We start from the raw sequence: 26,599 nt of genomic DNA, 5'->3' as shown, positions 1-26,599 counted from the left end.
GAACTATGTCTTTTTTTATCCTTTTGATCGACTTACCACTTAAGAATTCTGCTCCAGCACAGTTGGGGTTGGACATTCAGAGAAATGTGTCTGGTCATTGTTTGGCAGGTCAGACCCAGGGGAGCGGAAGAAGAGAGAGGTGTGTGGAGAAGGTGAAGGCTTACGGTTCCCGGAGTTCAATTCCATGCCGGCCTCAGTGGCGCCTGTCTTAAATAGGGTGTGCACACAGCATTCATATGTTTTTCTGGGAAATCCTGTAGGCTTAGATGCCAGTGATTCGTGTTTGAGGCAATGGGGATGGCTGCCTTGGAAAGTGGCAATTACAGAAGTTTTCCTCTTCTGGGTCCTTGGTTACAGTGCAGCCCTTCACGTCACTGGGAGTTGTCCTCATCCTAGAGCTGGTTGGGAGTCTGAGTCTAGCTCCCAGGTTGTGTCTGTTCACCGTCACGGTGGCTTTTTAGTTGGCATGCTCCGCAGAAATTGATAGGTTCAGAAGCAGCTTCTCATTTTCGTGCCCTAGAGGTGGTCCATTCAGAAAATTATCCAGGCACACTCACACGGAGACAAAAGGAGCTGGCACTGCCCTGGCCTTTACTGTAGTGAGGCAGAAGATTCTCGTCTTCAGAGCTATCAACTATCAACTTTTCATTCACTATGTACTCACTTAAGAAAAGAAATACTGTTTTCAAACAAGTGTATTCACTCCCAGCAGGCTATGTTGTTCAGTCAGTGTGCTTTGCCTAATACCTGTCATTTACTCTCAGTGATTTAGAATTCACAGGCACCATTCAGTGTAATTGATCTTTTGGATCGAAGGATTATGTCAAGCAGTGCTCTTCTTTGTCATGTTTAGAAGTTAAAAGCAAATGCCATATACAGGCTGATAAACTGGATATAGTCAATATAATTGTGAAAGTACATTTCATATAAAAAATTATGCGTCTCTCTTTATGCTTGCTGAAGGATACACAATCAAGGATTGATACTACTACAGGCATACCTTCTTTTATTGCACTTAGCTTTATTGCATTTCACAGATATTGCATTTTTTACAAACGGAAGGTTTGTGTCACCCCTGAGTCCAGCAAGTCTGCTGGAGCCATTTTCCCAACAGCATTTGTTCACTTTGTGTCTCTGTGTCACATTTTGTTAATTCTCAGAAAATTTCAAACTTTTTCATTATTAATATGTTTGTCATGATAATCTGTGATCTTTGATGTTGCTCTTGTAATTGTTTTTGGCCACCACTAGCCATGTCCACATAAGCCGGCCAACTTAATTAATAAATGTTGTGTGTGTTCTGACCGCTCCACCAGCCTGCCGTTCCCCGTCTCTCCTTCTCTCCTTGGGCACCCCTATTCCCTGAGACACATCAATATTGAAATTAGGCCAGTTAATAACCATACAGTGGCCTCTATGTGTTCAAGTGAAAGGAAGAGTTGCACGGCTCTCCCTTTACATCAAAAGCTAGAAATGATTAAGCTTAGTGAGGAAGGCATGTTGAAAGCCAAGATACACTAAAAGCTAGGCCTCTTGCACCAGTTAGCCAAGCAATGAATGCAAAAGGAAGGTTCTTGAAGGAAGTTAAAAGTGCTACTCCAGTGAACATATGAATGGTAAGAAAGGGAAACAGCCTTATTGCTGATATGGAGAAAATTGTAGTGATCTGGAGAGAAGATCAAAGCAGCCACAACATTTCTTTAAGCCAAAGCCTAATCCAGAGCAGAACCCTAACTGTCGTCAATTCTCTGAAGGCTGAGAGAGGTGAGGAAACCGCAGGAGAAAAGTTTGAAGCTAGCAGAGGTTGGTTCATGGGGTTTAAGGGAAGAAACCATGTCCATAACATCGAAGTGCAAGGTTAAGCAGCAAGTGCTAAGGTAGAAGCTGCAGCAAATTATCCAGAAGACCTAGCTCAGATAATTCATGAAGGTGGCTACACTAAACAACAGATTTTCAGTGTAGACAAAGCAGCCTTCTATTTGAAGAAGTTGCCATCTAGGACTTTCATAGCTAGAGAGGAGAAGTCAATGACTGTCTTCAAAGCTTCAAAAGACAGGCTAACTCTTGTTGCGGGCTAAAGCAGCTGGTGACTGAGTTGAAGCCAGTGCTCATTTACCCTTCTGAAAATCCTAGGGCCCTTCAAAATTATGCTAACTCTACTTTGCCTGTGCTCTATAAGCGCAACAACAAATCCTGGATGACAGCACATCTGCTTACAACATGGTTTACTGAATATTTTAAGCCCACTGTTGAAACCTACTGCTCAGACGAAAAGATTTCTTCCAAAATATTACTGCTCATTGACAGTGCACCTGGTCACGCAAGAGCTCTGATGGAGACACACAACCAGATTAATGTTGTTTCCCTGCCTGCTAACACAGCATCCATTTGGCAGCCCATGGATCAGGGAATAATTTTGACTTTCAAGTCTTATTATTTAAGAAATACATTTTATAAGACTATAGCTGCCTTAGGTAGTGATTCTTCTGATGGATCTGGGCAGAGTAAATAGAAAACCTTCTGGAAAGACTTCTTATTCTAGATGTCATTAAGAACATTTGTGATTCATGAGAAGAGGTCAAAATATCAACATTAACAGGAGTTTGGAAGAAGTTGATTCCAGCCCTCAGGGATGACTGTGAGGGGTTCAAAACTTCAGTGGAGGAAGTAACTGCAGATGTGGTATAAGTAGCAAGAGAACTAGAATTAGAAGTGGAGCCTGAAGATGTCACTGAATTGCTATAATCTCAAGTTAAAACTTGAACAATTGATGAGTTGTTTCTTATGAGAGAAGAAAGTGGTTTCTTGAGATGAAATCTGCTCCTGGTGAAGATGCTGTGAAGATTGTTAGGATGACAACAAAGGATTTAGAATATTATATAAACTGAGTCGGTAAAGCAGTGGCAGGGTTTGAGAGGATTGACTCCACATTTGAAAGAAGTTCTACTGTGGTTAAAATACTGTCAAACAGCTACAGAGAAATTGTTCATGAAAAGAAGATCGATGCAGCAGACTTCATTATTGTCTTATTTTGAGAAACTGCCGTGACCACCTGAACTACCACCAAGCCCCACCCTGATCAGTCAGCAGCCATCAGCACTGAGGCAAGAGCCTCCACCAGCCAACAGATCGTAATTCCGTGAGGGCTCAGATGATGGTTAGCATTTTTTTTTATGATTAAGGTAATTTCATTCATTTATTCTTACATTTATGAATTTATTAAATGACATGTTATTTTGAATACACTCTGTGAAAAGGCTCAACTGTTATCAGGACAGGCATGTCATGCAATGTTTGAACATGGGTAGACACTGACCTTCTTTGATGCTAAAAGAAAATAAACAATCCAGTTGGTGAGCAATTTTTAGCATTAAAATATTTTTTAAGTTAAGGTGTATACATTTTTTTTTTTACACATAATGCTGTTGTACACTTAATAGACTAAACCATGGTGTAAACATAACTTTTATATGCACTGGGAAACCAAAAAATCTTCCTGAGACTCATTTTTATTGCGATATATGATTTGCCGTGGTGGTCTGGAACTGAACCTGCAGTATTTCTGAGAAACGCTTATCCTAATGTGATTAATTAAGATCACTTATTGCAGGTGCGTGGGTGTATTTTGTTCTACTAGAGAGTCATTTAAATGGTTGGGACAAATGTGAATCGTACTTATACATTCTCCTAAGAGCAACATAACGTGTTAACTCGGAAAGGTGAGAGTATCATCTCCATTTGAGCAGGGTGTAGAACTTGACACAGTCTGGAAATAGCTTAAGTCTAATTTGTTGTTTAGTTATCCTGTCAATATCCTTTCATTTATCTGTTTGTTGTTTGAATGGAACTGGGGTTCAAATTTAAACCTCCAAAATGGAGCAATAAAGTCTAACCATTGAGTAAGACTTGGGCTCATTCGGGTGTCTAGGTCACCACTGTCATTTCTTCTCACAATTGCCCCCCAACCCTTGAACTCACCGCAGTTTGAAAAGACAATAGATCAGAAAACTGCCAAAAGGTCAAATAAGAGCCGAATAGTTTCTTTTCATCTTCTACCATTTTGCTTTTTCACAGCTCCAAGTTCTTGGGAGTTTCTGTAGTCAAGCCCTGAAAGGTCGGCCTGTTCCCAGTCGGTAACCAGATAATCTCTTTTTTTGGCATATGTGTTATAATATTGAAGAAGGGAAATCACCAAAAAAAAATCGATGGAAATTCCATTTACTTTTAGGATTTCCTTTCCTTTGAGGTTTCAGGGTGGGAGCTGAAGTGCCTTTGGTCTTAGAGAATAAAATACAGGTAACCACAGCAGCCTGAAATTATCCTCCTGCCCTAAAAGGATTCCAGCTGCACTGGTGACTCACGTAGCCCTGTGGGCCCAACCCAGGGCAGAGAAGAGATAAGGAGGGAGGGTAGTAGAGGCACCTTGGATACACAAATGTCCAGTAGTACCCCTTGCCCCAGAAGATTGGGGGAGGACAATGAGGGCATGCTAACTCCCCATCTAGTGGCAAAGAACCAGCTGCTTCTTCAATTTAACTTTTTTTTTTTTTGCCTTGGCTGGGACTTCACATGATCCACCTTGAAATGCTTTTCCTGGCAGCGTAGTTGCTTTTTGAAAGGAGAAGGGAAATTGAGATGGAAGGTGGAGCAGAAACATTTTTTAATAGTGTTCTATGGGTGGGAAAGGAGGAAAATATTTGCAGCAAAAAGTCTGCCAGAAAATAGTTTCTTCCTTTATAAAATCAGGAGGTTAATCTAAATGTGATCTTTACAGTCTCTTTCAGTTCAAAGCTGTGATTCTTCGAAGATTAGTATGTGATTCTCATTCGCTCACTCAATGGTATTCTTTTTAATGTGTGTTGCAAAAGACTCCTTTTAGCAGATATCCATGAAGCATGACTGCTGGTTAGGAGCTGTGATTGCTCTTTGTAAAGACACCAGCTACAATGCCTTGAAACCAGGAGCCTTAGTTCACTTAAAATATCGAGTGTATCAAAAAAATCAAGCAAGGGCTTCCCCGGTGGCGCAGTGGTTGAGAGTCCGCCTGCCGGTGCAGGGGACGCAGGTTCGTGACCCGGTCTGGGAAGATCCCACATGCCACGGAGAGGCTGGGCCCATGAACCATGGCCGCTGAGCCTGCGCGTCCGGAGCCTGTGCTCCGCAACGGGAGAGGCCACAGCAGTGAGAGGCCCGCGTACCGCCCCCCCCCCAAAAAAAAAAAGCAAGTAAGCAAGCAAGAAAGGCTTACCTGTGTGCAAGTTGGGACTCCGAGGACGTGTGTATGTGGAGTTGGAGGATGAGAAAGAACAGAAATGAGGTTTAGTACAGTGACCATCACCGAACAGCAGGTAGCAAAGGTCCAGGCAGCTTCATTTTAAGGACTCTCTCTAATGTCCCTTCAGCTCCTGTCAATGTTTCATCAGACTGAGCTCCTTCCAGGTCGGTATAAACGACATAAGTTCACAGCACAGCTCACAGTGCTCAGAAGTGTCAGGCAGGTTGCCTTGCCGGAGGAAGATGCCACAGTGACCAGTCATCATCTGAACATCTCTTTCCTGGACTTCTGGACTTAATTTTTCCCACCACCATTTGATGGTCCTGCCTCATCTCTGCTTCCAGCCTGTCCCTCGCCTTCAGGCAGATCTGTCTCATCCGCTCTGGGTCTCGTTCCTCACACCTGCCTGCTCCCATCAGCTTCTTCTCCCTTCTGCCTACACCTTCTCCCCATTCACATCATATGCTTCTAGTAGAGGGAGCTGGAGCCTCAAAGAGGCGGCCGGGACACGTGTGCAATCCTGTCCACAGTGATAGGTTTCTCTTGTCCTCTGTGTGTGTGCCCTGTGTCAGATGAGTGTGTTCTCATCATGCCTTGAGATTCGTCTCCTGACAGCAACTGCCCAGGATCTCTGGAGGTCCTTAGTGCAGGTTGTGTTCCCCAGGAAGCAGACTCTGAACAGAGATGAGCATGCCGGAGGCTTATTAGGGAGAGCTCTTAGCATCAACACTGGTGGAATGGAAGGGAAAGAAGCAGGCCTGGGCCAAGCGAGAAATTGGGTTGTGTTGTGGTCTTAGTGGGGAGGCTCTGGGTGGTGTGAAGTTGGGGTGTCCTTTCAGAGTTCTCTCTCATTGGAGTGAGGGGGCTGAGTTTTTATGTCCCCGTGGGCTGCCCTGGAATGGGGTGTGGTCTTGCTTGAGGCAGCTGTTCTCAGACCAGCCAATCCCCAGAGGGCTGACTTTTGAGGGCTGTCCCCCAAGTGGCACTGCCAGCAGCTGAGGCAATAGTCCTTCCTTCCTGAAAGGGAATCTGGGCAGGACCATCACAGCATCCACTACAGATATTTTCCAGAAAAGTACCAAGACTGGAAAAACTGTAGGTCAAGATTAAGATCTCATAGGAAATAACAGATTAGGAAGAAAAATAAAAATGATTCAGATCTTATAGAAGATAGAGATTAGGGAGACAAATAAAAACAACATTAAGACATTTAAATGCACAGCAAAGTTCTAGAGATGAAAAAAATTTCTAGAGGCTACCTACTTCCAAATGCCCCAGAATCACTGGCATCAGAAATCTACTCCGGGCAGCAGGTGTTTTATGGAATCCTTTTCTTCGGATGTGAAGGAAGATTTCTGTGATATTCTGATCTTCTGAGTCTGGTTCTCTTACCAGCTTTGTGCTGTGCTGACTGCACCTCTAAGTCCTTTCTGGCTTAATGTATAATGTCTTTTACACTTTTGTTATATATTTTTTTCCTCCTTAAGCTTTTAGAAGTTTTAGAAAAAGTGCCTATAACTGTCAGGTTTTCTCTTAGTTATCAATGGTGCCTGGGAGGACTTGTTTTCCCGCTCTGGGCTTAGTCTTCTCTCTCTATATCAAGAGGTTCTCAAACACATGATCTACGCTAGATCATGTCCCTTTCAAAAATCAAATGAAGGTAAAAAAATAGGCAGAGAATAACTATGTAATATGTCTATTATATAGTTAATAGTGAGTGTCCACCATTTGCTAGGCCACACATTTGACAGAGGATTACTTCAGAAGGGAATCTATTATTTATATTTAACGCCTAGCACACATCAAAATCTTGCATATTTTTATCTGAAATCCTTGTCACAATCCAGCAAGTAGGTATTGTGGCCACACTGTGCCCAGGAAATGTGCTCGTGCAGAGGGTAAACACTTGCCCTGAGACCATACAGCCTGTAGCTTGCTGAGCCACATTTTGAATTCAGCTTTCTTTTTCTTTTTCTCTAGTTCTTCACAAAAACCAACAGCCCTGCCGCGGATGTGCTTTCGGCTGTTACACTACTTTCTGTACAGATGACTTCTTCATCTGCAGGGACTCTGCTTTCTACTTTTTCCAAGTTTCCCAAGAAAGTTTAACACGAAACAGTGGGTGTTTATTAAAGAGTTTTGATTTAACTTGAGGTGACTTCACAAGTCAGATCCAAAAAAAAAATTTAAGCCAAGAATCTCGCCTTCGTGAACCGTTGTTGGGATTTTCTCAGAAGCAAAGTTTGAAACACAAGTCTTAAAACTGTTACCACTTAAATATCTTGAAGTTGGATGTTCCTTTTCACTCCCTGCTGTTCTCCCTGACGCTGTTTTTGGCTTTTTCTCCACATTCCCACATAAGGGTCCTTCTGAATCACATCCTCTACCTCTTACTAGTTATCATCATCTCTTAGAGAGTAACAACCCAGTTCCCTAAGAAGCCCACAGGTCTTCATAATCTGCATTAGACGTCTCTAGTTCTGTCTCTTGTTGTTTCCCCAGTAATACGAAACAATTTTATCCTCCAGGACACTTTGCTATGAGCTACTTCTGTATTTCATATATACTTTCATAACTCGCTTATCACTAGGATGAATGTATGTGCCATGCCTTATATAAACATGCATTTGAAGGACAAAAATATTTAGAGACCCTAATATTCCAAATGTATGTTGGTGACTTTTTTTTGTTAGTGTTGAAATTTTTTATGTCTGTTTTTCCTAGTAGACTTATGAAAGGCTCCATGACTCTTAGAATTACTACCTAGAAAATTCAATAACAAAGATTCAAAATTATTGACTGAGAGAGCCAGAAGTGGGGAGAAAAGCTATGAAAATGCATTCTGTTTCAGTTTCCATAGCTGACTTGTACCATGCCTAACATAACATGCATACTTGGCTTTCAGAAGTATTTACTGAGTGACATACATTTGATGAATGTATGTAACCTACATGTTTTATATAAATATGTATTTGAATGATAAGGATATTTTCTAGATCATGACATCTCAGATTTATAATTGTTTTTCTTTTATCACTTAAGAACTTTTAATCTGGCTTTCAAAACTTCCAATGAATGGGAGATAACATGACAAATGCCAGTTCATGTTAAAATACTTCCTGGTATTTTGTTTCTACAATTTTAGTGATTAGTGTTATACCTTTTCACAATCTCTGCACCATCTCTTTTTTATAATTGATGTATAGCTGATTTACAGTGTTTTGTTAGTTTCTGGTGTACAGCAAAGTGATTCAGTTATAAATGTGTATACACACACACACACACACACACACATATATGTAATATATTCTTTTTTATATTCTTTTCCATTATGGTTTATTACACGTAGATATTGAATATAATTAGTTCCTTGTTCTACACAGTAGGAACTTGTTGTTCATCGGCTTTATATATAATAGTTTGCATCTGCTAATCCCAAACTCCTAATTTATCCGTCCTCCCCCGACCCTGGCTTTCCCCTTTGGTAACCATAAGTTTGTTTTCTATGTCTGTGAGTCTGTTTCAGTATTGTAAATAAATTCATTTGTATAATATTTTAGATTCTACATGTAAGTGATATCATATGGTATTTGTCTTTCTCTTTCTGACTTACTTCACTTAGTACGATAATCTCTAGGTCCATCCACACTGATGCAAATGGCATTATTCCATTCTTTTTTTATGGCTGAGTAGTATTTGGTTGAATATATATATACCACATCTTTTTAATCCATTCGTCTGTGAGCATTTAGGTTTGGTGCACCATCTTAACAGAATAATATGGTTCAAATATTCCCTTGCTAACTGTGTAGGTTCATAAATTTCAGGAGGATTTAATGGGTATGATGCATGCATAACTTCCATATTACACTAAGTCAGGAAGCAACTCTATAACTGCCTTCTAGTTCTCTCAGTCAGGGGTTTCTCACGTAAATTTATGATACATAAAAATATTTTTGTTATACTTGGTAATTAATTTAACTCAGTAGAGGCAGAAGACTCTGTAGGTTCATCTGTATTTCTCTGGGATGTGTTGGAAACAAAGGCATTGTCTATAGTACTTTGGGTTTTGGTTTCCCAAAGGTATCAGCCACACAATGGATGAAGCACCTTCCACGGTTTAGTGTGGAGTTTATTCTTATTCTCTAAGCTATAAAGTGACTCCAAAACCTCTGGAGTTCTGTAGGAGTGGTGTAAATGATTCCTGGCAGCCAGGAAGAGCTACTGACATTACCAAATTGAGTTAATAGGACAGAATCAATACCCAGATGACCTCACAAATAATGAGAATGACTAAAGAGGACCAGGTTGTCCTCACCTTCTTTCTACTCAGTTATTTCATCCAATTGTTTGACCCTCAGAATCTAATGCCTCAAGGTGTTAATACACTGGGGTAGGTTCCTCAGTTCCCTCAATTTCTGGTCAAGAGCATCCACCAGTGACCTACTAAGGCACCTTATTGGAACCCAGTCATAGATTTGTAGAATGTTAGCACGTAAAGGGACTGTAGAAATCGTCTATATGAACTTCAGATCTTCATAGTACCTGTAGCAAATGGTCATCTAGGATCTTTTGGAACACCTAAGTGACCAAGATTTTACTGCTGCAAAAGGTAGGCCTTTCTTATTTACAACAGCTCCAAATATTGTCTCTTTTGTTAGGTTCTCCTAAATATACCTCCCTCTCACTTCCAACAGGCAGCCCTACTTTTGTTCCCTGGAGCCATGTGGAAATCCAGCCTCACTTTCACGTATCAGTTCTTTCTATGTTTGCAGATGGCCGGCATGTCACCTGAATATCTCCTCCTCTCTGTGTCATCACCAGCAGTTTGGTTAACAGTTCCTCTTATGTTTCTAATATTTTTGATCACTGCTATGGCAAGAAAAGTCATTTTCTCATTCATAATAAACACTTTACTTTTGTAATACAGTCTAGATGAAAATGAGTGTTTTTGGTAATGATGACATAGTATTGATTTCTACTGAACTTGAATGAAACTAAAGTTCTAGTTTGTGCTCTGTTAACATCACATTTTCCCATCACATACTTGAGTTGGTTTTATTTGGACCTAAATGGCAGGGCATTTTATATTTTGATTTTACTTTGTTGGATTTAACCCATTAGTTTTCTTTTGTTAATGCATAGATTGATTTGCACATATTGAACCCTCCTTGTGAACTTGGGATGAATCCCACTTGGTCGTGGCCTATGATCTTTTTTATGTATTGCTGGATTCGGTTTGCTAATATTTTGTTGAGAATTTTTGCATCTATATTCATCAAAGATATTGGCCTTTAATTTTCTTTTTTTGGTGGTGTCTTTGTCTGGTTTTGGTATCAGGGTGATGGTGGTGGCTTCATAGAATATCTTTGGGAGTCTTTCCTCCTCATCAATCTTTTGGAAGAATTTGAGAAGGCTCAGTATAAGTTCTTCTTTGTATGTTTGGTAGAATTCGCCTGTGAAGCCATCTGGTCCTAGACTTTTGTTTGTAAGGAGTTTTTTTTTTTGTTTGTTTAATTACAGATTCTATTTCACTTCTAGTGATCGGTCTGTTCATATCATCTATTTCTTCTTGATTCAGTTTTGATGGGCTGTGTGTTTCTAGAAAGTTGTCCATTTCTTCTAGGTTGTCAAATTTGTTGGCGTATAATTAATTGTTCATAGTATTCTCTTATGGTTTTCTGGATTTCTGCAGTGTCAACTGAGATTTCTCCTTTTTCATTTCTTATTGTGTTTATTTGGGTCCTCTCTTTTTTCTTCTTGGTGAGCCTGGCCAGAGGTTGGTCAATTTTGTTTACCATTTCAAAGAACCAGCTCTTGGTTTTATTGGTTTTAATCCATTAGTTTTCAACCTGTCCATGTAGTTTTGGGATTTGATGGAGTCATTTACTATATTAGTTATCCTTCATTGTTTCACGTTGTCTTTGCATTTGCAAAACATGCTCTTTCTGACTTCACCTGTCACTGACAAAAATACTTATGTGGGTGAGGCAACAACAGATCAGCAAGGAACTAGAGGCCCTTCTGTATTTTAACAGTGATTGATTTAATAGTACTCTTTGGCCATAATCAGTTAACTAAAATGATATACCTATGAAACTGTACACTATTCAGTGTATATCTCTATGGTATGATATATCAGAGGAGTGGTTGTTTTTGGTGGTGGTGGTGAGGGGGAATGTAGAGCTCAATAACTGGGAAAGGGCACAAAAGAGCTTTCTGGGGTAATGGAAATGTCTGAATATCTGGATACCCTGTGGCTTATATGGGTCCTTCTTGTCCAAACTACTAAAATCTTTCATTTAAGATCTGCGTATTGCACTGTATTTAATTTACATCTCAATTATAAAAATAGTATGTAAGTCCACTTATTGCTTGCATTACCAACTGTTAAGAATTAAAGATCAGTTTGGCAAATTAAAATGAAATCTTGAGGTTTGGAATACTGAAATGACTTTGTCAGTATTTGACAGTGATGAAATCCAAAATAAGATGTAGGACTTAACCAGTGTTTTGTATGAATTGCTTTTTCAATCTATCCTTTGAATAACACTTCTTTAGGGTGTGGGATGGGAAATAATTTCCCTCTAAGCAGTCTACTTGATATTCAGAAAAAGACGGCTAATAACATTACTATACTTTAGTAACATGTTTCTAGTAGGTTTTGCTTTGTTCTGTTTCTTTTATAAATGTATTTATTTTATTTTTATTTATTTTTGGCTGCGTTGTGTCTTTGCTGCTGTGCACAGGCTTTCCCTAGTTGCAGTGAATGGGGGCTACTCTTCATTGCGGTGCGCGGGCTTCTCATCGCAGCGGCTTCTCTTTGTTGTGGAGCACGGGCTCTAGGCACGCAGGTTTCAGTAGCTGTGGCTTGTGGGCTCTAGAGCGCAGACTCAGTAGTTGTGGCGCATGGGCTTAGTTGCTCCATGGCATTTGGGATCTTCCCAGACCAGGGCTCGAACCCGTGTCCCCTGCATCGGCAGGCGGATTCTTAACCACTGCACCACCAGGGAAGCCCTGTTCTGTCTCTAAGGTCTTGGAAAGTTGGAGTCTGTAAATGGCTTATCAACATACTGTGTTCAACGAGTGTTTTATTCAGAATGAAGAAAATTAGGTGTCATATCATCTACTCTGGCCATTGAGTATTCTTTATAAATCATTCCTCTGCAAGACCTCTCCTTTTAGAGGTGATATTTTGTGTCAACCATGTCATAGTGTAAGAGGTAACGAGCTATGATTATGTGATGGACCACAGGCTCATTACTAAGGTGGCGACCACTATAATAGAACATAATGAAAGAGAGAAGAGCTGTTTTTCATGGCTGTAGTGAAAACATGCATGTGTCCTCCATTTTTCATTTTGAGGTAATACAATTATATGGTATTTTTCATTCTTCATGTTTTTTTGCACACATTATATAATTTTATTCTCACAAGAAATTGGGACCTATTTTATTAGGATTAAGGTTCTGAGCATCGGATGGCAAAGTGATTTGAGAAAGATCACAGTAATCTAAATCCTTTACACCATTCAAAGCCTAGTTCAAAATTGTATCTCTTCAGTGAAGCTGCCTTTCACTCTCCTCACCCTAAGATAATTTTCCCAATTAAAATAAACATCCTAAGCAATTTTGTATACCGTCCATGCTATACTATTACTATCTTATTTGCTTTGTATTTGGTCTTCAATTGGGGAGGGGGAGACATGATTTCTGTTTTCTTAGCTCTATTATAAACTCTCTACTTCTCTTGTGTCCTCCCATCCTCGATATCCCTAATATAAGAGCCAGATGAACATTGGTTACCTAATAAATAGTTTCTGAACAGGGGCTGCCCTTAAAATTAAATTGTGTCACATAAACATAATGCCACGAGTAGTGTTGGTTCATTATATAATAATAACTGGTGGATAAAATCACTTGAGAATAATGTGAGCAGATTCATGATATGATTAATAGTAATTCTACGTTTTCAGTACACAGTTTTAACTAGGATATTTTCTTTCAGCATTTGGTAGGTTTCTGAGTTCTAGTATACAATCTTTGGAAACTTGGAAGGTGATAGCCTTTAGTGAAGCAACATGGTGTGGGGAAAAGATGCACATTGACATTAGTTGACCTGAATCTGAGGCTCTGCCACTTTCCGGCCGTGTAAAATGAGATGGGTTCCCCACCTCCCTACCTGCTGTGAACAGTGTATGTGGCCTAGCAAAGTACATGGGATGTGATATGCCCTTGATAAAGTCAGATTCCATGATTTTCCTTATCTTATTGTTATCTATTGTATTAAACATGTTTTTCTTTTTAACAAATACGTTTTTAAGTAACACGAAATTATATATGCTTTTAGAAAAAATTAGAAAATTAAGAAAGTATAAAAGAAAGCAAGCAAAAACTCACCTTGATGAAACTTACCCTTAGTGTACTAATATCTAATTTTTTATATAAGCCTTATAAAAATAATTATTATTTTTTTGACTGCATTGGGTCTTCGTTGCTGTGTGTGGGTTTTCTCTAGTTGCGGCGAGCGGGGGCTACTCTTTGTTGCAGTGCATGGGCTTCTCATTACGGTGGCTTCTCTTGTTGTGGAGCATGGGTTCTAGGCACACGGGCTTCACTAGTTGTGGTGCGTGGGCTCAGTAGTTGTGGCTCCCGGGCTCTAGCACTCAGGCTCAGTAGTTGTGGTGCACGGGCTCAGTTGCCCCGCGGCATGTGGGATCTTCGTGGACCAGGTATCGAACCTGTGTTCCCTGCATTGGCAGGCGGATTCTTTTTTTTTTTTTTTTTTAAATTAATTAATTAATTAATTTTTGGCTGCGTTGGGTCTTTGTTGCTGCGCACGGGCTTTCTCTAGTTGCAGCAAGCGGGGACTATGCTTCGTTGTGGTGTGCAGGCTTCTCACTGTGGTGGCTTCTCTTGTGGAGCATGGGCTCTAGGCATGCGGGCTTCAGTAGTTGTGGTGCACAGGCTCAGTAGTGGTGGCACATGGGCTTAGTTGCTCCACGGCATGTGGGATCTTCCTGGACCAGGGATGGAAGCCATGTCCCCTGCATTGGCAGGTGGATTCTTAATCACTGCTCCACCAGGGAAGTCCCTTGGTAGGTGGGTTCTTAACCACTGCACCACCAGGGAAATCCCAAATTATCATTTTTAATAATTCGTTTGTTTATCCAACTTTTGTTTTACTTGTGCAGTAATCTAACAAGCATGTATGGAATGGCTGCTACGTGTCAGGCACTATTCCTGGTGTTGGAGATAGAGCAAAAACTAGAGAGAATCCATGTCTTCATGGAGTTTATGTTCTTTTTTGAGGGAGGATACAATAACCACATAAACAAATATAAAATATGGTGTGAGATAGTGATAATGCCGTGACTGAAATGTAAAGCAGTATCCAGAGTGATGGCAATCCTTCTTTAGAGAGGGTGGCCGGAAGAGATCTGAGGAGGGGACATTAAACCAGAAATCAGAAAGGATTTTGAGGGAGTGAGCCAAGTGACCATCTGGGTAGGAAGCCTCCAGGCAGACGAATACCAAGTTCCCTCCAGCTCCAGCTCATAGATTAAAAACTCTGTTTGCCTGAATGGATAAAGAAGATGTGGTACATATATGCAATGGAATACTACTCACCCATAAAAAAATGAAATAATGCTGTTTGCATCAACATGGATGGACCTAGAGATTATCATACTAAGTGAAGTAAGTCAGAAAGAGAAAGACAAATACCATATGATATCACTTATACGTAGAATCTAAAATATGACACGAACTTATCTACGAAACAGAAACAGACTAACAGACATAGAGAACAGATTTGTGGTTGCCAAGGGGAAGGGAGGGTAGGGGAGGGATGGGATTAGTAGATGCAAACTATTATATATACAATGGATAAACAACAAGGTCCTGCTGTATAGCACCGGTAACTATATTCAGTATCCTGTAATAAACCATAATGGGAAAGAATACGAAAAAGAAGTATGTATATTTATGTATAAGAGAGTCACTTGGCTGTACACCAGAAACTAACACAACATTGTAAATCAACTATATTTCAATAAAATAAATAAAAAAAATAAAATATCATTGGGAAAAAAAAAAAAAAGAAGTTCATGGACTGGATATGTAGTTCTCCAAAATACTGTGATCTGACTTTGAACTGGGAGTGCTGGTTATTTATTGTCTTCTAGGGTGTTAAATCTTGATCTTTCTTTTAGTCCAGGTTGATACCATGTTCCCTATTACTCTGCTTATATCACTAGCTTAACTAAGGTTTTGATCTTGTGTTAATGTTTTTGGGTTTTTTGCATCAGAAAAGTCCTTTTATAACCCAGACCCTAACCGCTGGGAGGAAGCACTGCTCCAGAGAATGTTCAAAATAGAAAAAACTACTCTAGTTCTAGAGAGTGTAGGCATTTTCCAGCAAGTGAAAGTTTATAAGGAGCTGCTGAGCAGGGAGGGGAAGTAGGAAGATGTCCTGAAACATGTCTTTATGGTTTAACATCATTCTGTTTCAAATGAATTATAATAACAGCAGATACATTTTTCCAAGTCCAACTATAAAAATATGTTTCAGGGAAATAAGAATGGTTTTGGGGTTATCCATTTTTTGGCTTCTATTACTATAAAGCATTGAGAACTGCCTTTGGTAGTCACTAAACGAGAAAATTGCTGTGAACAGTTATTCACAGAACTCTTATCAAATATGTCTATTATCTCTTATAAATGTTTAGAAGATTTCAGAAGTGTCTATCTGAAATCTAAACAACTGGAAAATTCAGATTATCCTTTATATTCTTATGTGTTCATAGGAGAAAAGTATTTCTAATAGAAAGAGGTAACAGATAAAGATGACTTTAAATAAAACACCAAGGGAAGTAAGGTAAATTTCAATCATGTAAGATTCTGTTAAATCTCTTATACTGTCTATAAATCCACATAACTCTTAATGATTGTTGAAGCCTATAGTATGATTACCGGCAGTAAAATGCCTTTGGAATAACGAAGGATTAAATCACGGTCAGCACAGCTTTAGTGTTATGTAAATTCCTTATTGCTTTTCACGTCTCTGGAATTGGTAATGGAAACTTGGCTCACTGGAACCATCAAAGAAATAAAGCAGTGAACGCTCAACCCGTTCCCAGTTACCATTTCTAGTATGCATTTACTGTACTTGTCTTACTTTGGGGTTTTTCTCTTGAGGGAATTAGGATTAGTAAAAATATCTATACAATCATATAATGAAAGAACCTGGACAGTCTATCTGCTTTTGTTTCTAAGCAATTCTTTCCTCTGTACTTTTACCTAACAAAGATGACTCCATTTTTCACACCATTTCAATATACTTTATACATACAACCAAATTCTAGTTGTTGAGTTAATATAAAAGACATAGAAAACCTGAATTTATCCAGAGGATTTATATTATGATACAGTAGCCCTTTCACTGAAAACTTTTCAGTAGTATTAACTAATTATGGTTGAGAAGAGAAATAGATTTCTTCTTTTGCATTGCTGAAGACCGATCACTTTTGACTTATCTCAGCAGTCTAGAATTAGAAATTTTTCTGTGGAAAAATGGATACCAGGAGCCATGCACATCTGTTATTTATGTGGTATTTGACTTATGTTTTCCAAGCTGTAGTAGTGCCTAATTGAAGCACTTCTCATCACCACCAAGCAACTCTAGAAAATGTAGCATCTTTTTTTTTTTTTCTTTGCGGTACGCGGGCCTCTCACTGTTGTGGCCTCTCCCGTCGCGGAGCACAGGCTCCAGATGCGCAGGCTCAGCGGCCATGGCTCGCGGGCCCAGCCGCTCCGCGGCATGTGGGATCTTCCCGGACTGGGGCACGAACCCGTGTCCCCTGCATCGGCAGGCGGACTCTCAACCACTGCGCCACCAGGGAAGCCCGAAAATGTAGCATCTTTTAATTTGCAGACTCAGAGTTGGCCATATATGGAGATGTTAGGCGAGTTGTGTGGCAACCACGTGCCACAGGCATCTAAGGATGTGGTATCACTGGAATGAACCCTCCCATTTCATTGACAACATGTGTTATATATTATTATGTTTCTGGCCTCTAGATTTTAATTTCTTGGTGACAAGATCTATATTTGGGGGAAAGAATTGTCTGAGTGGATGTTTTGTATGTAACAATCATTTAGATTAAATGATATTCTCCATGCAAATCTAAATAAGATGCAGACACTGGGTGCCAAGGATTTTTGTGTGACTCAAGTGTTAGAATAACAGAGGAGCCTGTTCTGTGTTGGTGGTGAGAAAGCATCTCTTGGAGGCTAACACATATACATACTAGAATCCAGGCTCGGATAAATGTACTGGTTGAACATCGATGACCCAAAACTATTGCCAACAACCAGATTGTATCCCTGCAGTCTATGGGGGGATTCGGAAATACTCAACTGTTATGATTGTATGAGAACCATAGACAATGAAGCATTCTGCCTCATTACAGCTTTTTCTGTTAGAAAATGGGGCTGTCTCAAATCCTTTGTCTCAACCCTGTCCAGACTTGGAAATTATCTTTCATATATTTTTTTCTTATCCCTTTTTTTTTGGCTTATGCAAGCAGCGGTGTAATAAAAGTTCCTAGATTCTCAGAATGAAAACCCAAATTAATTTCTGCCTGGAAGGTGCCACTCTAGAAAAAATGTTCCTTCATTGCCTACTCAAAAATGTACTATTTCAGTACCACCCTCTTGTACGTATACTAATTTCATCTATGGATAAGATAATGAATTTTAAAAGGCATTTCACCTTTCACGATGTACAAATAATATTGGTTACCACTGGCTCCATGGTAACTGTGGTCTGCGCATAGGACCGCGAAGTCATCCTTTACATATTTTCCTTTTCTTTATTTGTTTGCCTTTCAATCCTGTAGGTATTCCCACAGTTTATGCTCTTTGCTTAGAGCTTAAAGTTTTATCTCATCCCATCTTATTTCCATTTCCCTTTCTCTTGGTTTACACCCTGAGACACTGGGAGAAAGGAAAATTCTTTGCCAGATTCTTAGGCCTTTGCTTGAGGCAAAGCTCCACGAACACCCACGAAGCAAAGACCACTGTTCTGAAGAGAAAGTAGACAGTTGTTCTTGCAAATCCTTGTTGCTTGTTGTAGGGATTTAGAAGTGAGAAACAGCAGTTAAGCTGGAGAGGGTAAATCATAACAGTGGCAGGAGGATCCTTTGGTACAACTGCTTGTGGTCAGTGTGAGGAATGAGTGCGTGGGCACTTTTATTGGAGGACAAATTAAATGAGAAGCCAAACTCAAGAGAAGACACAGAAAAGGAGTAACACCTCGTTGAAAATGATCATTTGTCAATAATTTGTTTCCCTAATTATCTCAAACGTAGCTGCTTTTTGTGGATTTTGAATTACAATTTTCTATTCAAATTGATGCAGGAATGGATAAAATGGTGCTTCCTCTCTAGATAAGAGCTTTTCTTAAAATGAAGCTGTAAAAATCCTCCTCCTAAGCTCTTTTCACAAGCATTACGAAAGCAAAGCTAAAAAGTCCTTGGTTTGAGGGTAGGGTTAGGACACTAATTTAAATGTTTTCATATAGTCTTTGTATCCTCACTTGCAACGCCCTTTATTGTAGAGATTGATAACCTTTCTTCCTCATTATTGTAAGAGTTAGTGCCTATTGGTGCGGTAGTTGGTAGGACTTACTGTGCTCTAGAAGGACCTGATTAGGATATTGTTAGAGCTACCGACAGCTCACCTGCAGTGTGTCATTTGAAAGCACTTTCTGAGAAAAGTAAACTTTCAATTCTAAAATCTGTCATTTTGAAATGTGTCTGCACTATTTTAACTTTATCTGCAAGGAAATAGCTGGAGCAAGGCTATTCATTCCCATCCTTAGTACTCTTCCTGCCACATTTTCAGTCTGGTTGTGGCCAACTGGATATAACAGCTGTCTCCCGAGGTGGCGTGTGTGTTGACTTAAGGACTTTTCTCGTGCCAGGAAACAATGTCATGAGAACCATCCATGGGGTGGGAGAATTGATGACCCAGATGGTGCTCAGCAGAGGTTCCATCTTCCCCATGAGTGTGCCTGACATCCAGCCCAGCCTGCATCCCAGCAAGCAGGGGAGCCCCGCCGAGCACGAGGATGTCACTGTCATGGACACCAAGCTGAAGATTATTGAGATTTTACAGGTACAGGGCCTAATGGAAGGGAAGTGACAAACACCTAACTGTGCCTATTGGTTTAACTTCTTACACATTTTGTTCCAGATCATTGTGTAAATATTCTGAAGTGGTATTGATCTAATTTTATTTCTTTTACATTAATGATAAGCCTGGTAAGAAATCTCACACTGACACTATTTAACATATTAATTACATGTGTGAATTCTCACTAAATACATTAATGATGGTACCTAACAAATGTGGAGCGCTTTGAGGTTGACATAACTTCTTTCATATGTATTTTCTCATTTAGCATTGACCCTGATTAAATTTTACCTTTATTTAAGAAGGATTTCAGAGTAGGCAAAGTTAAGATTGAATTCCAACTGTTTTTCTATTTTTAATTGAATTAGACATATGATTCTACGTATACAGATTTATCGTAAGAAACTGAAATAAAATTTTATTTTTGTTGACAAAAATGTTAATAATTGTTTTTAATATTTTATGTAAGTGACTGTCTCTCTTGATGATTTCGTTTCTGAGAGGCTAGGAATAATATATATATTTTAAAATTAACCTAGTCTAATACCTATCTCTATGAATTTCAAGGGGGTAAATTACTATTTCATGACCAGTGGTTTAGTGGATAAATTCCCCATTACTGTAGCTATGAATTCTTCGCCTTTTTTTTTAAGTTTGGAAAGTAGTTTTATGATCCTTTAATTATAGCATTTATTCCAGATTCGAAGAATGGAGTCTGGAGTTTTTGAGGATCTATTAAAATTCTGGAAACAGTTTACTAAGTCTTTCATCATAATTTAATGTAGACCGAGCTACCAGAAGTGGGTTAGTAGTCCTGGAAGGGTCTGTACATTTTTATTTAAAGTAATTAGATTTATAATCATAAAAGATTTCACAGTTCCTCCAGGAGTTCCAAAGGCCGAATCCCGAGAAATATTGGCAGCCCTCCCAACCCTGTGTTCGTGACCCGGAGAAATCACTCAGTTGTCCTGTTCTTAACCTGTGGAAGGTGTTGAGCACCTGACCTGTGGGTAATGGGCCTCCAGCTTAGCCTCCTTCTCCTCATGGGAGAGCCTCTGAAATACGTGTCCTCATTTTAGCCCAATGACAGTTCAGAAAAGCAGCATTTACAAAACAGTCCCTAACAGCTAAAACACGATGAGATGGAGATACTGTGGCAGGGCAGGCTAGCGCTGACTTGCTTTTGCTGCCTCTTTGGGTTCTTTATGTATTTCTTGTTGAACCTCTGTTCTTGCTCTGATTTTTGTGCCTCCGTGTCTGAGTCTGATGGGCTGTGTCTGTGTTCCCATGTGCTGCTCCTGAATGTTTCTTTCTTAGAACTTCCCTTCAAGAATTTCTTTGTAGCCACGTTCCTTAAGCAAGTTTCCTGCTTTCTGCCATCTCTTCCTCCTCTCAGGCTCTTCCTTTCTTTTCCCCATCATTTCTTGTATTTCTTTTAGTCTTTTTATGTCTCTCTTATTCTCCCCCTCTATCTGTCTTCAGCTCTTTCTCAACTCTCTTTCTCTGACTTTCTTTTTATTCTTCCCTTTCCCCCCTTCTCTTCTACCTTCCATTCTTTTTCATAATTAAATATAGTAGAGGATGATAGTTTGAATTTTGGCTCTATTTATAAAATATAATTCATTGAACGCTAATCTTCACCTAAAAGCTAATAAATGTTTCATTAATTCATGTTTTAATAATCTGTTCTTTACATAAGTTTGTTTAAAAAACACCCTTCTTTTTATGCACCCACAGTCTAGCTTCTGCTCCCACCCTCTGCTCGGGGCTGCCAAATCCACTGGCTCTTTCTCAGCCCTCTTCTCCCACAATCTGTCTCCTGCTTTGAAAATCCCCATATTAACTGGAATCAGTTCAGCCAGTATGTGTTACAGCGCTCACTGCATATTAATAAAAGAGTCTCTCTGGTGTTGAACTTGATGGAACATAGCTAACATAGAGCATGGTTGCTGCCCACGAGGAGCATAAAGGTCTAGCAGAGGAGGAGAAGGGGAAAAGGGAGAGGGAGAGAGAGCGAGAGTGAGAGAGAGAGAGAGAGGGAGGGAGGGAGGGAGGGAGGTTGATTCAACTTTGGACCTGTAGGTGTAAATAACGTGTTGGGTGAGCAAAGAGGAGAAAAATTGATTCGGACTGGGGAGCTAGGGAAAGCTTCATTTCAAAAGGGATTTAAATAGGACCTTGGAGGATATCTCAAAAGCTGGTTATTATGGGGTGGAGGAGAAGAATATTCAAGGTAAAGTGAACAACGGAAATGAATGTGCGGAGGCAAGAGAGAAACTGCAGGCATTCCAGCTTGTGCTGTCAGGACTGAGAAGAGTGGAACAGAGAGTGAGAGAAAGGGGGCAGCAGGAGGGGGGCGCGGGGGAGGGGTCTGATATGAGGGCGACGTAGCTAGAGCTAGGGGGACATGATACCACCAAATACCAAGTTTTCTCGGAACTTGCCTGACCATTACTGTTTGCTGGAACAATGCGAGTCTCTCAAGAGAGTGTAGGGGACACAGATGATTTATACTGGGAGCGAAGGCCAACCCAGGCCTCTCCCAGGCAAACTGGGATGGAAGGTCCCCCTGTATAAGTACAGCTCTCTGTTGTTTCCCGTCTCCACTCATGTCGGTGGCACACACTGTTTCCTTCTCTGATCTCCACTGCATTCTATACCACGTGAGGTAGCCCTCCTTAATTTCCTAATTATTTTAACAATGCTGTATCTTGTTTTCCCGACTCAATCACTGGCATCTTGAGGACTCTGGGCTTCAGGCATTTGCATTCTTCTCAGTGCCGAGCACAGACGGGAACCTTATTGACACTTAGTTTCTGTCAATACGTCCATTAAGGAGAACAAGGACAAAAACACAGACCCAAGGAAAAACAGGCACTAAGGAGGCACATCCCTGGTATATTAGATGCTATTACTTAAGCTGTCCTTTTGTAGCCTAGATCCAGGATTCATTGTGGTGTAGCCAGAATCTACACTACTGCAGCTGAAATCTTGCCTTTCTGTGCCTGAATGAGGGTCACAGCTCCAGTACTTTCCTTGCAGAGCCGGTGAAAACTCTGCAAAGTGCTTGGGAAATGATGTCATTGTTACCTCTTCATCCAGACCCAGGAGATACCTCTACTTGGAATATTCTGAGAGTAATCATGGAGAGTCAGGTTTTCTTCTTTCCAAAAACTGTTCAGGGATTTTACTGACATTGGCTAATGGAAATGCATCACTTTTCTTAGTGTTATGACTGATTATCATGTAAGCAACAGAAGTGATAAGAGTTTACCAATAAGTTTCTAACTAGTTCATGTGACATGTTGATGGTACCGTGGCTCTTGGTGTCCTGTAATGAATTTTTAAACACCATGCTGATGAAAGAAACTTATGTTGTTTTTAATGTTTCTTGTAGTTTATCCTGAGTGTCAGACTGGATTATAGGATCTCATATATGCTGTCAATATATAAGAAGGAATTTGGGGAGAACAATGGAAATGCTGAAACGTCTACCAATGGCTCTCCCGATACATTGCTGCCATCAGGTATCACCTCTGTGACAATATTTCCTCTTTGGATGGTGTTTTCCTGAGAACCTGAAAGTTCCTTTTATGTTTTAAAACAAGAAGTATTCCTATGAGACAAAAATGTCAAAATAATCTCCACCAATAAAATGAAGGAACTGAGATAGAAATTAAATAACTTGCCTAGAACGGCAGCGAGGATGTTTGCTGCTGCTGGTGCTCAGTCCTTTGAATGCAGTTTTTCTGGTAATCTTCACAACTCTGTGAAGTCCAGGTACTGTGTTCTTTTTTGTTTGTTTGTTTTTTTAACATCTTTGTTGGAGTATATTTGCTTTACAATGGTGTGTTAGTTTCTGTTTTATAAAAAGGGAATCAGCTATACATATACATATATCCCCATATCCCCTCCCTCTTGCGTCTCCCTCCCTCCCACCCTCCCTATCCCACGCCTCTAGTGGTCACAAAGCACCGAGCTGATCTCCCTGTGCTATGCGGCTGCTTCCCACTAGCTATCGGTTTTACATTTGGTAGTGTATATATGTCCATGCCACTTTCTCACTTCCCCTTCCCCCTCCCCATGTCCTCAAGTCCATTCTCTAGTAGGTCTGCGTCTTTATTCCCATCCTACCCCTAGATTCTTCATGACCATTTTTTTTTTTTTTTTTAGATTCCACATATATGTGTTAGTATACGGTATTTGTTTTTCTCTTTCTGACTTACTTACTCTTACTTACTCTTACTGACATACTCTGTATGACAGACTCTAGGCCCATCCACCTCACTACAAATAGCTCAATTTCATTTCTTTTTATGACTGAGTAATATTCTATTGGATATATGTACCACATCTTCTTTATCCATTCATCTCTTAATGGACACTATGGCTGCTTCCATGTCCTGGCTATTGTAAATAGAGCTGCAGTGAACACTGCGGTACATGACTCTTTTTGAAGTATGGTTTTCTCAGGGTGTATGCCCAGTAGTGGAATTGCTGGGCTGTAGGGTAATTCTATTTGTAGTTTTTTAAGGAGCCTCCATACTGTTCTCCATAGTGGCTGTACCAATTCACATTCTCACCAACAGTGCAAGAGGGTCCCCTTTTCTCCACACCCTCTCCAGCATTTATTGTTTGTAGATTTTTTGATGATGGTTCTGACTGGTGTGAGATGATATCTCATTGTAGTTTTGATTTGCATTTCTCTAATGATTAATGATATTGAACATTCTTTCATGTGCTTGTTGGCAGTCTGTATATCTTCTTTGGAGAAATGTCTATTTAGGTCTTCTGCCCATTTTTGGATTGGGTTGTTTGTTTTTTTGATATTGAGCTTCATGAGCTGCTTGTAAATTTTGGAGATTAATCCTTTGTCAGTTGCTTCATTTGCAAATATTTTCTCCCATTCTGAGGGTTGTCTTTTGGTCTTGTTTATGGTTTCCTTTGCTGTGCAAAAGCTTTGAAGTTTCATTAGTTCCCATTTGTTTATTTTTGTTTTTATTTCCATTTCTCTGGAGGTGGGTCAAAAAGGATCTTGCTGTGATTTATGTCATAGAATGTTCTGCCTATGTTTTCCTCTAAGTGTTTTATAGTGTCTGGCCTTACATTTAGGTCTTTAATCCATTTTGAGTTTATTTTTGTGTATGGTGTTAGGAGTGTTCTAATTTGATTCTTTTACATGTAGCTGTCCAATTTTCCCAGCACAACTTATTGAAGAGGCTGTCTTTTCTCCATTGTATATTCTTACCTCCTTTATCAAAGATAAGCTGACCATATGTGCATGGGTTTATTTCTGGGCTTTCTATCCTGTTCCATTGATCTATATTTCTGTTTTTGTGCCAGTACCATATTGTCTTGATTACTGTAGCTTTGTAGTATAGTCTGAAATCTGGGAGTCTGATTCCTCCAGCTCCGTTTTTCTTTCTCAAGATTGCTTTGGCTGTTCGGAGTCTTTTGTGTTTCCATACAAATTGTGACTTTTTTTGTTTAGTTCTGTGAAAAATGCCAGTGGTAGTTTGATAGGGATTGCATTGAATCTGTAGATTGCTTTGGGTACTATAGTCATTTTCACAATGTTGATTCTTCCAATCCAAGAACATGGTATATCTCTCCATCTGTTGGTATCATCTTTAATTTCTTTCATCAGTGTCTTAAAGTTTTCTGCATACAGGTTTTTTGTTTCCTTAGGTAGATTTTTTCCTAGGTATTTTATTCTTTTTGTTGCAATGGTAGATGGGAGTGTTTCCTAAATTTCTCTTTCAGATTTTTCATCATTAGTGTATAGGAATGCCAGAGATTTCTGTGCATTAATTTTGTATCCTGCTACTTTACCAAATTCTTTGATTAACTCTAGTAGTTTTCTGGTAGCATCTTTAGGATTCTCTATGTATAGTATCATGTCATCTGTGAATAGTGACAGCTTTTCTTCTTCTTTTCTGATTTGGACTCCTTTTATTTCTTTTTCTTCTCTGATTGCTGTGGCTAAAACTTCCAAAACTATGTTGAATAAGAGTGGTGAGAGTGGGCAACCGTGTCTCGTTCCTGATCTTAGAGGAAATGGTTTCAGTTTTTCACCATTGAGAACGATGTTGGCTGTGGGTTTGTCATATATGGCCTTTATTTTGTTGAGGTAAGTTCCCTCTATGCCTACTTTCTGGAGGGCTTTTATCATAAATGTGTGCTGAATTTTGTCAAAAGCTTTTTCTGCATCTATAGAGATGATCATATGTTTTTTCTCCTTCAGTTTGTTAGTATGGTTTGTCACATTGACTGATTCGCATATATTGAAGGATCCTTGCATCCCTGGGATAAACCCCACTTGATCATGGTGTATGATCCTTTTAATGTGCTGTTGGATTCTGTTTGCTAGTATTTTGTTGAGGATTTTTGCATCTATGTTCATCAGTGATATTGGCCTGTAGTTTTCTTTCTTTGTGATAGCTTTGTCTGGTTTTGGTATCAGGGTGATGGTGGCCTCATAGAATGAGTCTGGGAGTGTTCCTTGCTCTGCTATATTTTGGAAGAGTTTGAGAAGGATAGGTGTTAGCTCTTCTCTAAATGTTTGATAGAATTCGCCTGTGAAGCCATTTGGTCCTGGGCTTTTGTCTGTTGGAAGATTTTTAATTCCAGTCTCAATTTCAGTGCTTTTGATTGGTCTGTTTATATTTTCTGTTTCTTCCTGGTTTAGTCTTGGAAGGTTGTGCTTTTCTAAGAATTTGTCCATTTTTCCAGGTTGTCCATTTTATTGGCATAGAGTTGCTTGTAGTAATCGCTCATGATCCTTTGTATTTCTGCAGTGTCAGTTGTTACATCTCCTTTTTCATTTCTAATTCTATTGATTTGAGCCTTCTCTCTTTTTTTCTTGATGAGTCTGGCTAATGGTTTATCAATTTTGTTTATCTTCTCACAGCACCAGCTTTTAGTTTCAGAGTCTGAATCTTTTACGCATTATGCTCTTTTGGTGAAAATCCAAGGTTTTTTGGTTTTCTTTTTTTGACTTGGATCAAAGAATAGTGCGAAATGCTGCACTCAGGAGGAAAGGTATTTTGTAGGAATCACCCCGCTGAAGAAAAAAGACATGGCATTCCCCACAATGGTCTGGATGTGGGTGTTGGCTTTATTGTTT

The 26,599-nt window shown here is 39.7% G+C and overlaps 1 protein-coding gene across 1 annotated transcript in view; it reads left to right on the top strand.

The window, feature by feature from the left end:
• Window positions 1-26,599, top strand: part of ITPR2 (inositol 1,4,5-trisphosphate receptor type 2) — a 526,257-nt gene that overhangs the window by 188,734 nt on the left and 310,924 nt on the right. Inside the window, exons 22-23 of the mRNA XM_082849662.1 lie at window positions 19,262-19,455; window positions 22,871-23,000. Of these exons, the coding sequence (XP_082705788.1) occupies window positions 19,262-19,455; window positions 22,871-23,000 (324 nt within the window). The remainder of the gene's footprint in view (window positions 1-19,261; window positions 19,456-22,870; window positions 23,001-26,599) is intronic.

The sequence above is a fragment of the Leucopleurus acutus genome (genome assembly GCF_964270905.1).
Source record: "Leucopleurus acutus genome assembly, chromosome: 11".
Lineage (NCBI taxonomy): Eukaryota > Metazoa > Chordata > Mammalia > Artiodactyla > Delphinidae > Leucopleurus > Leucopleurus acutus.
Note: the sequence above shows the minus strand (reverse complement) of the source record. Positions and strands in the feature narration are given on the sequence as shown.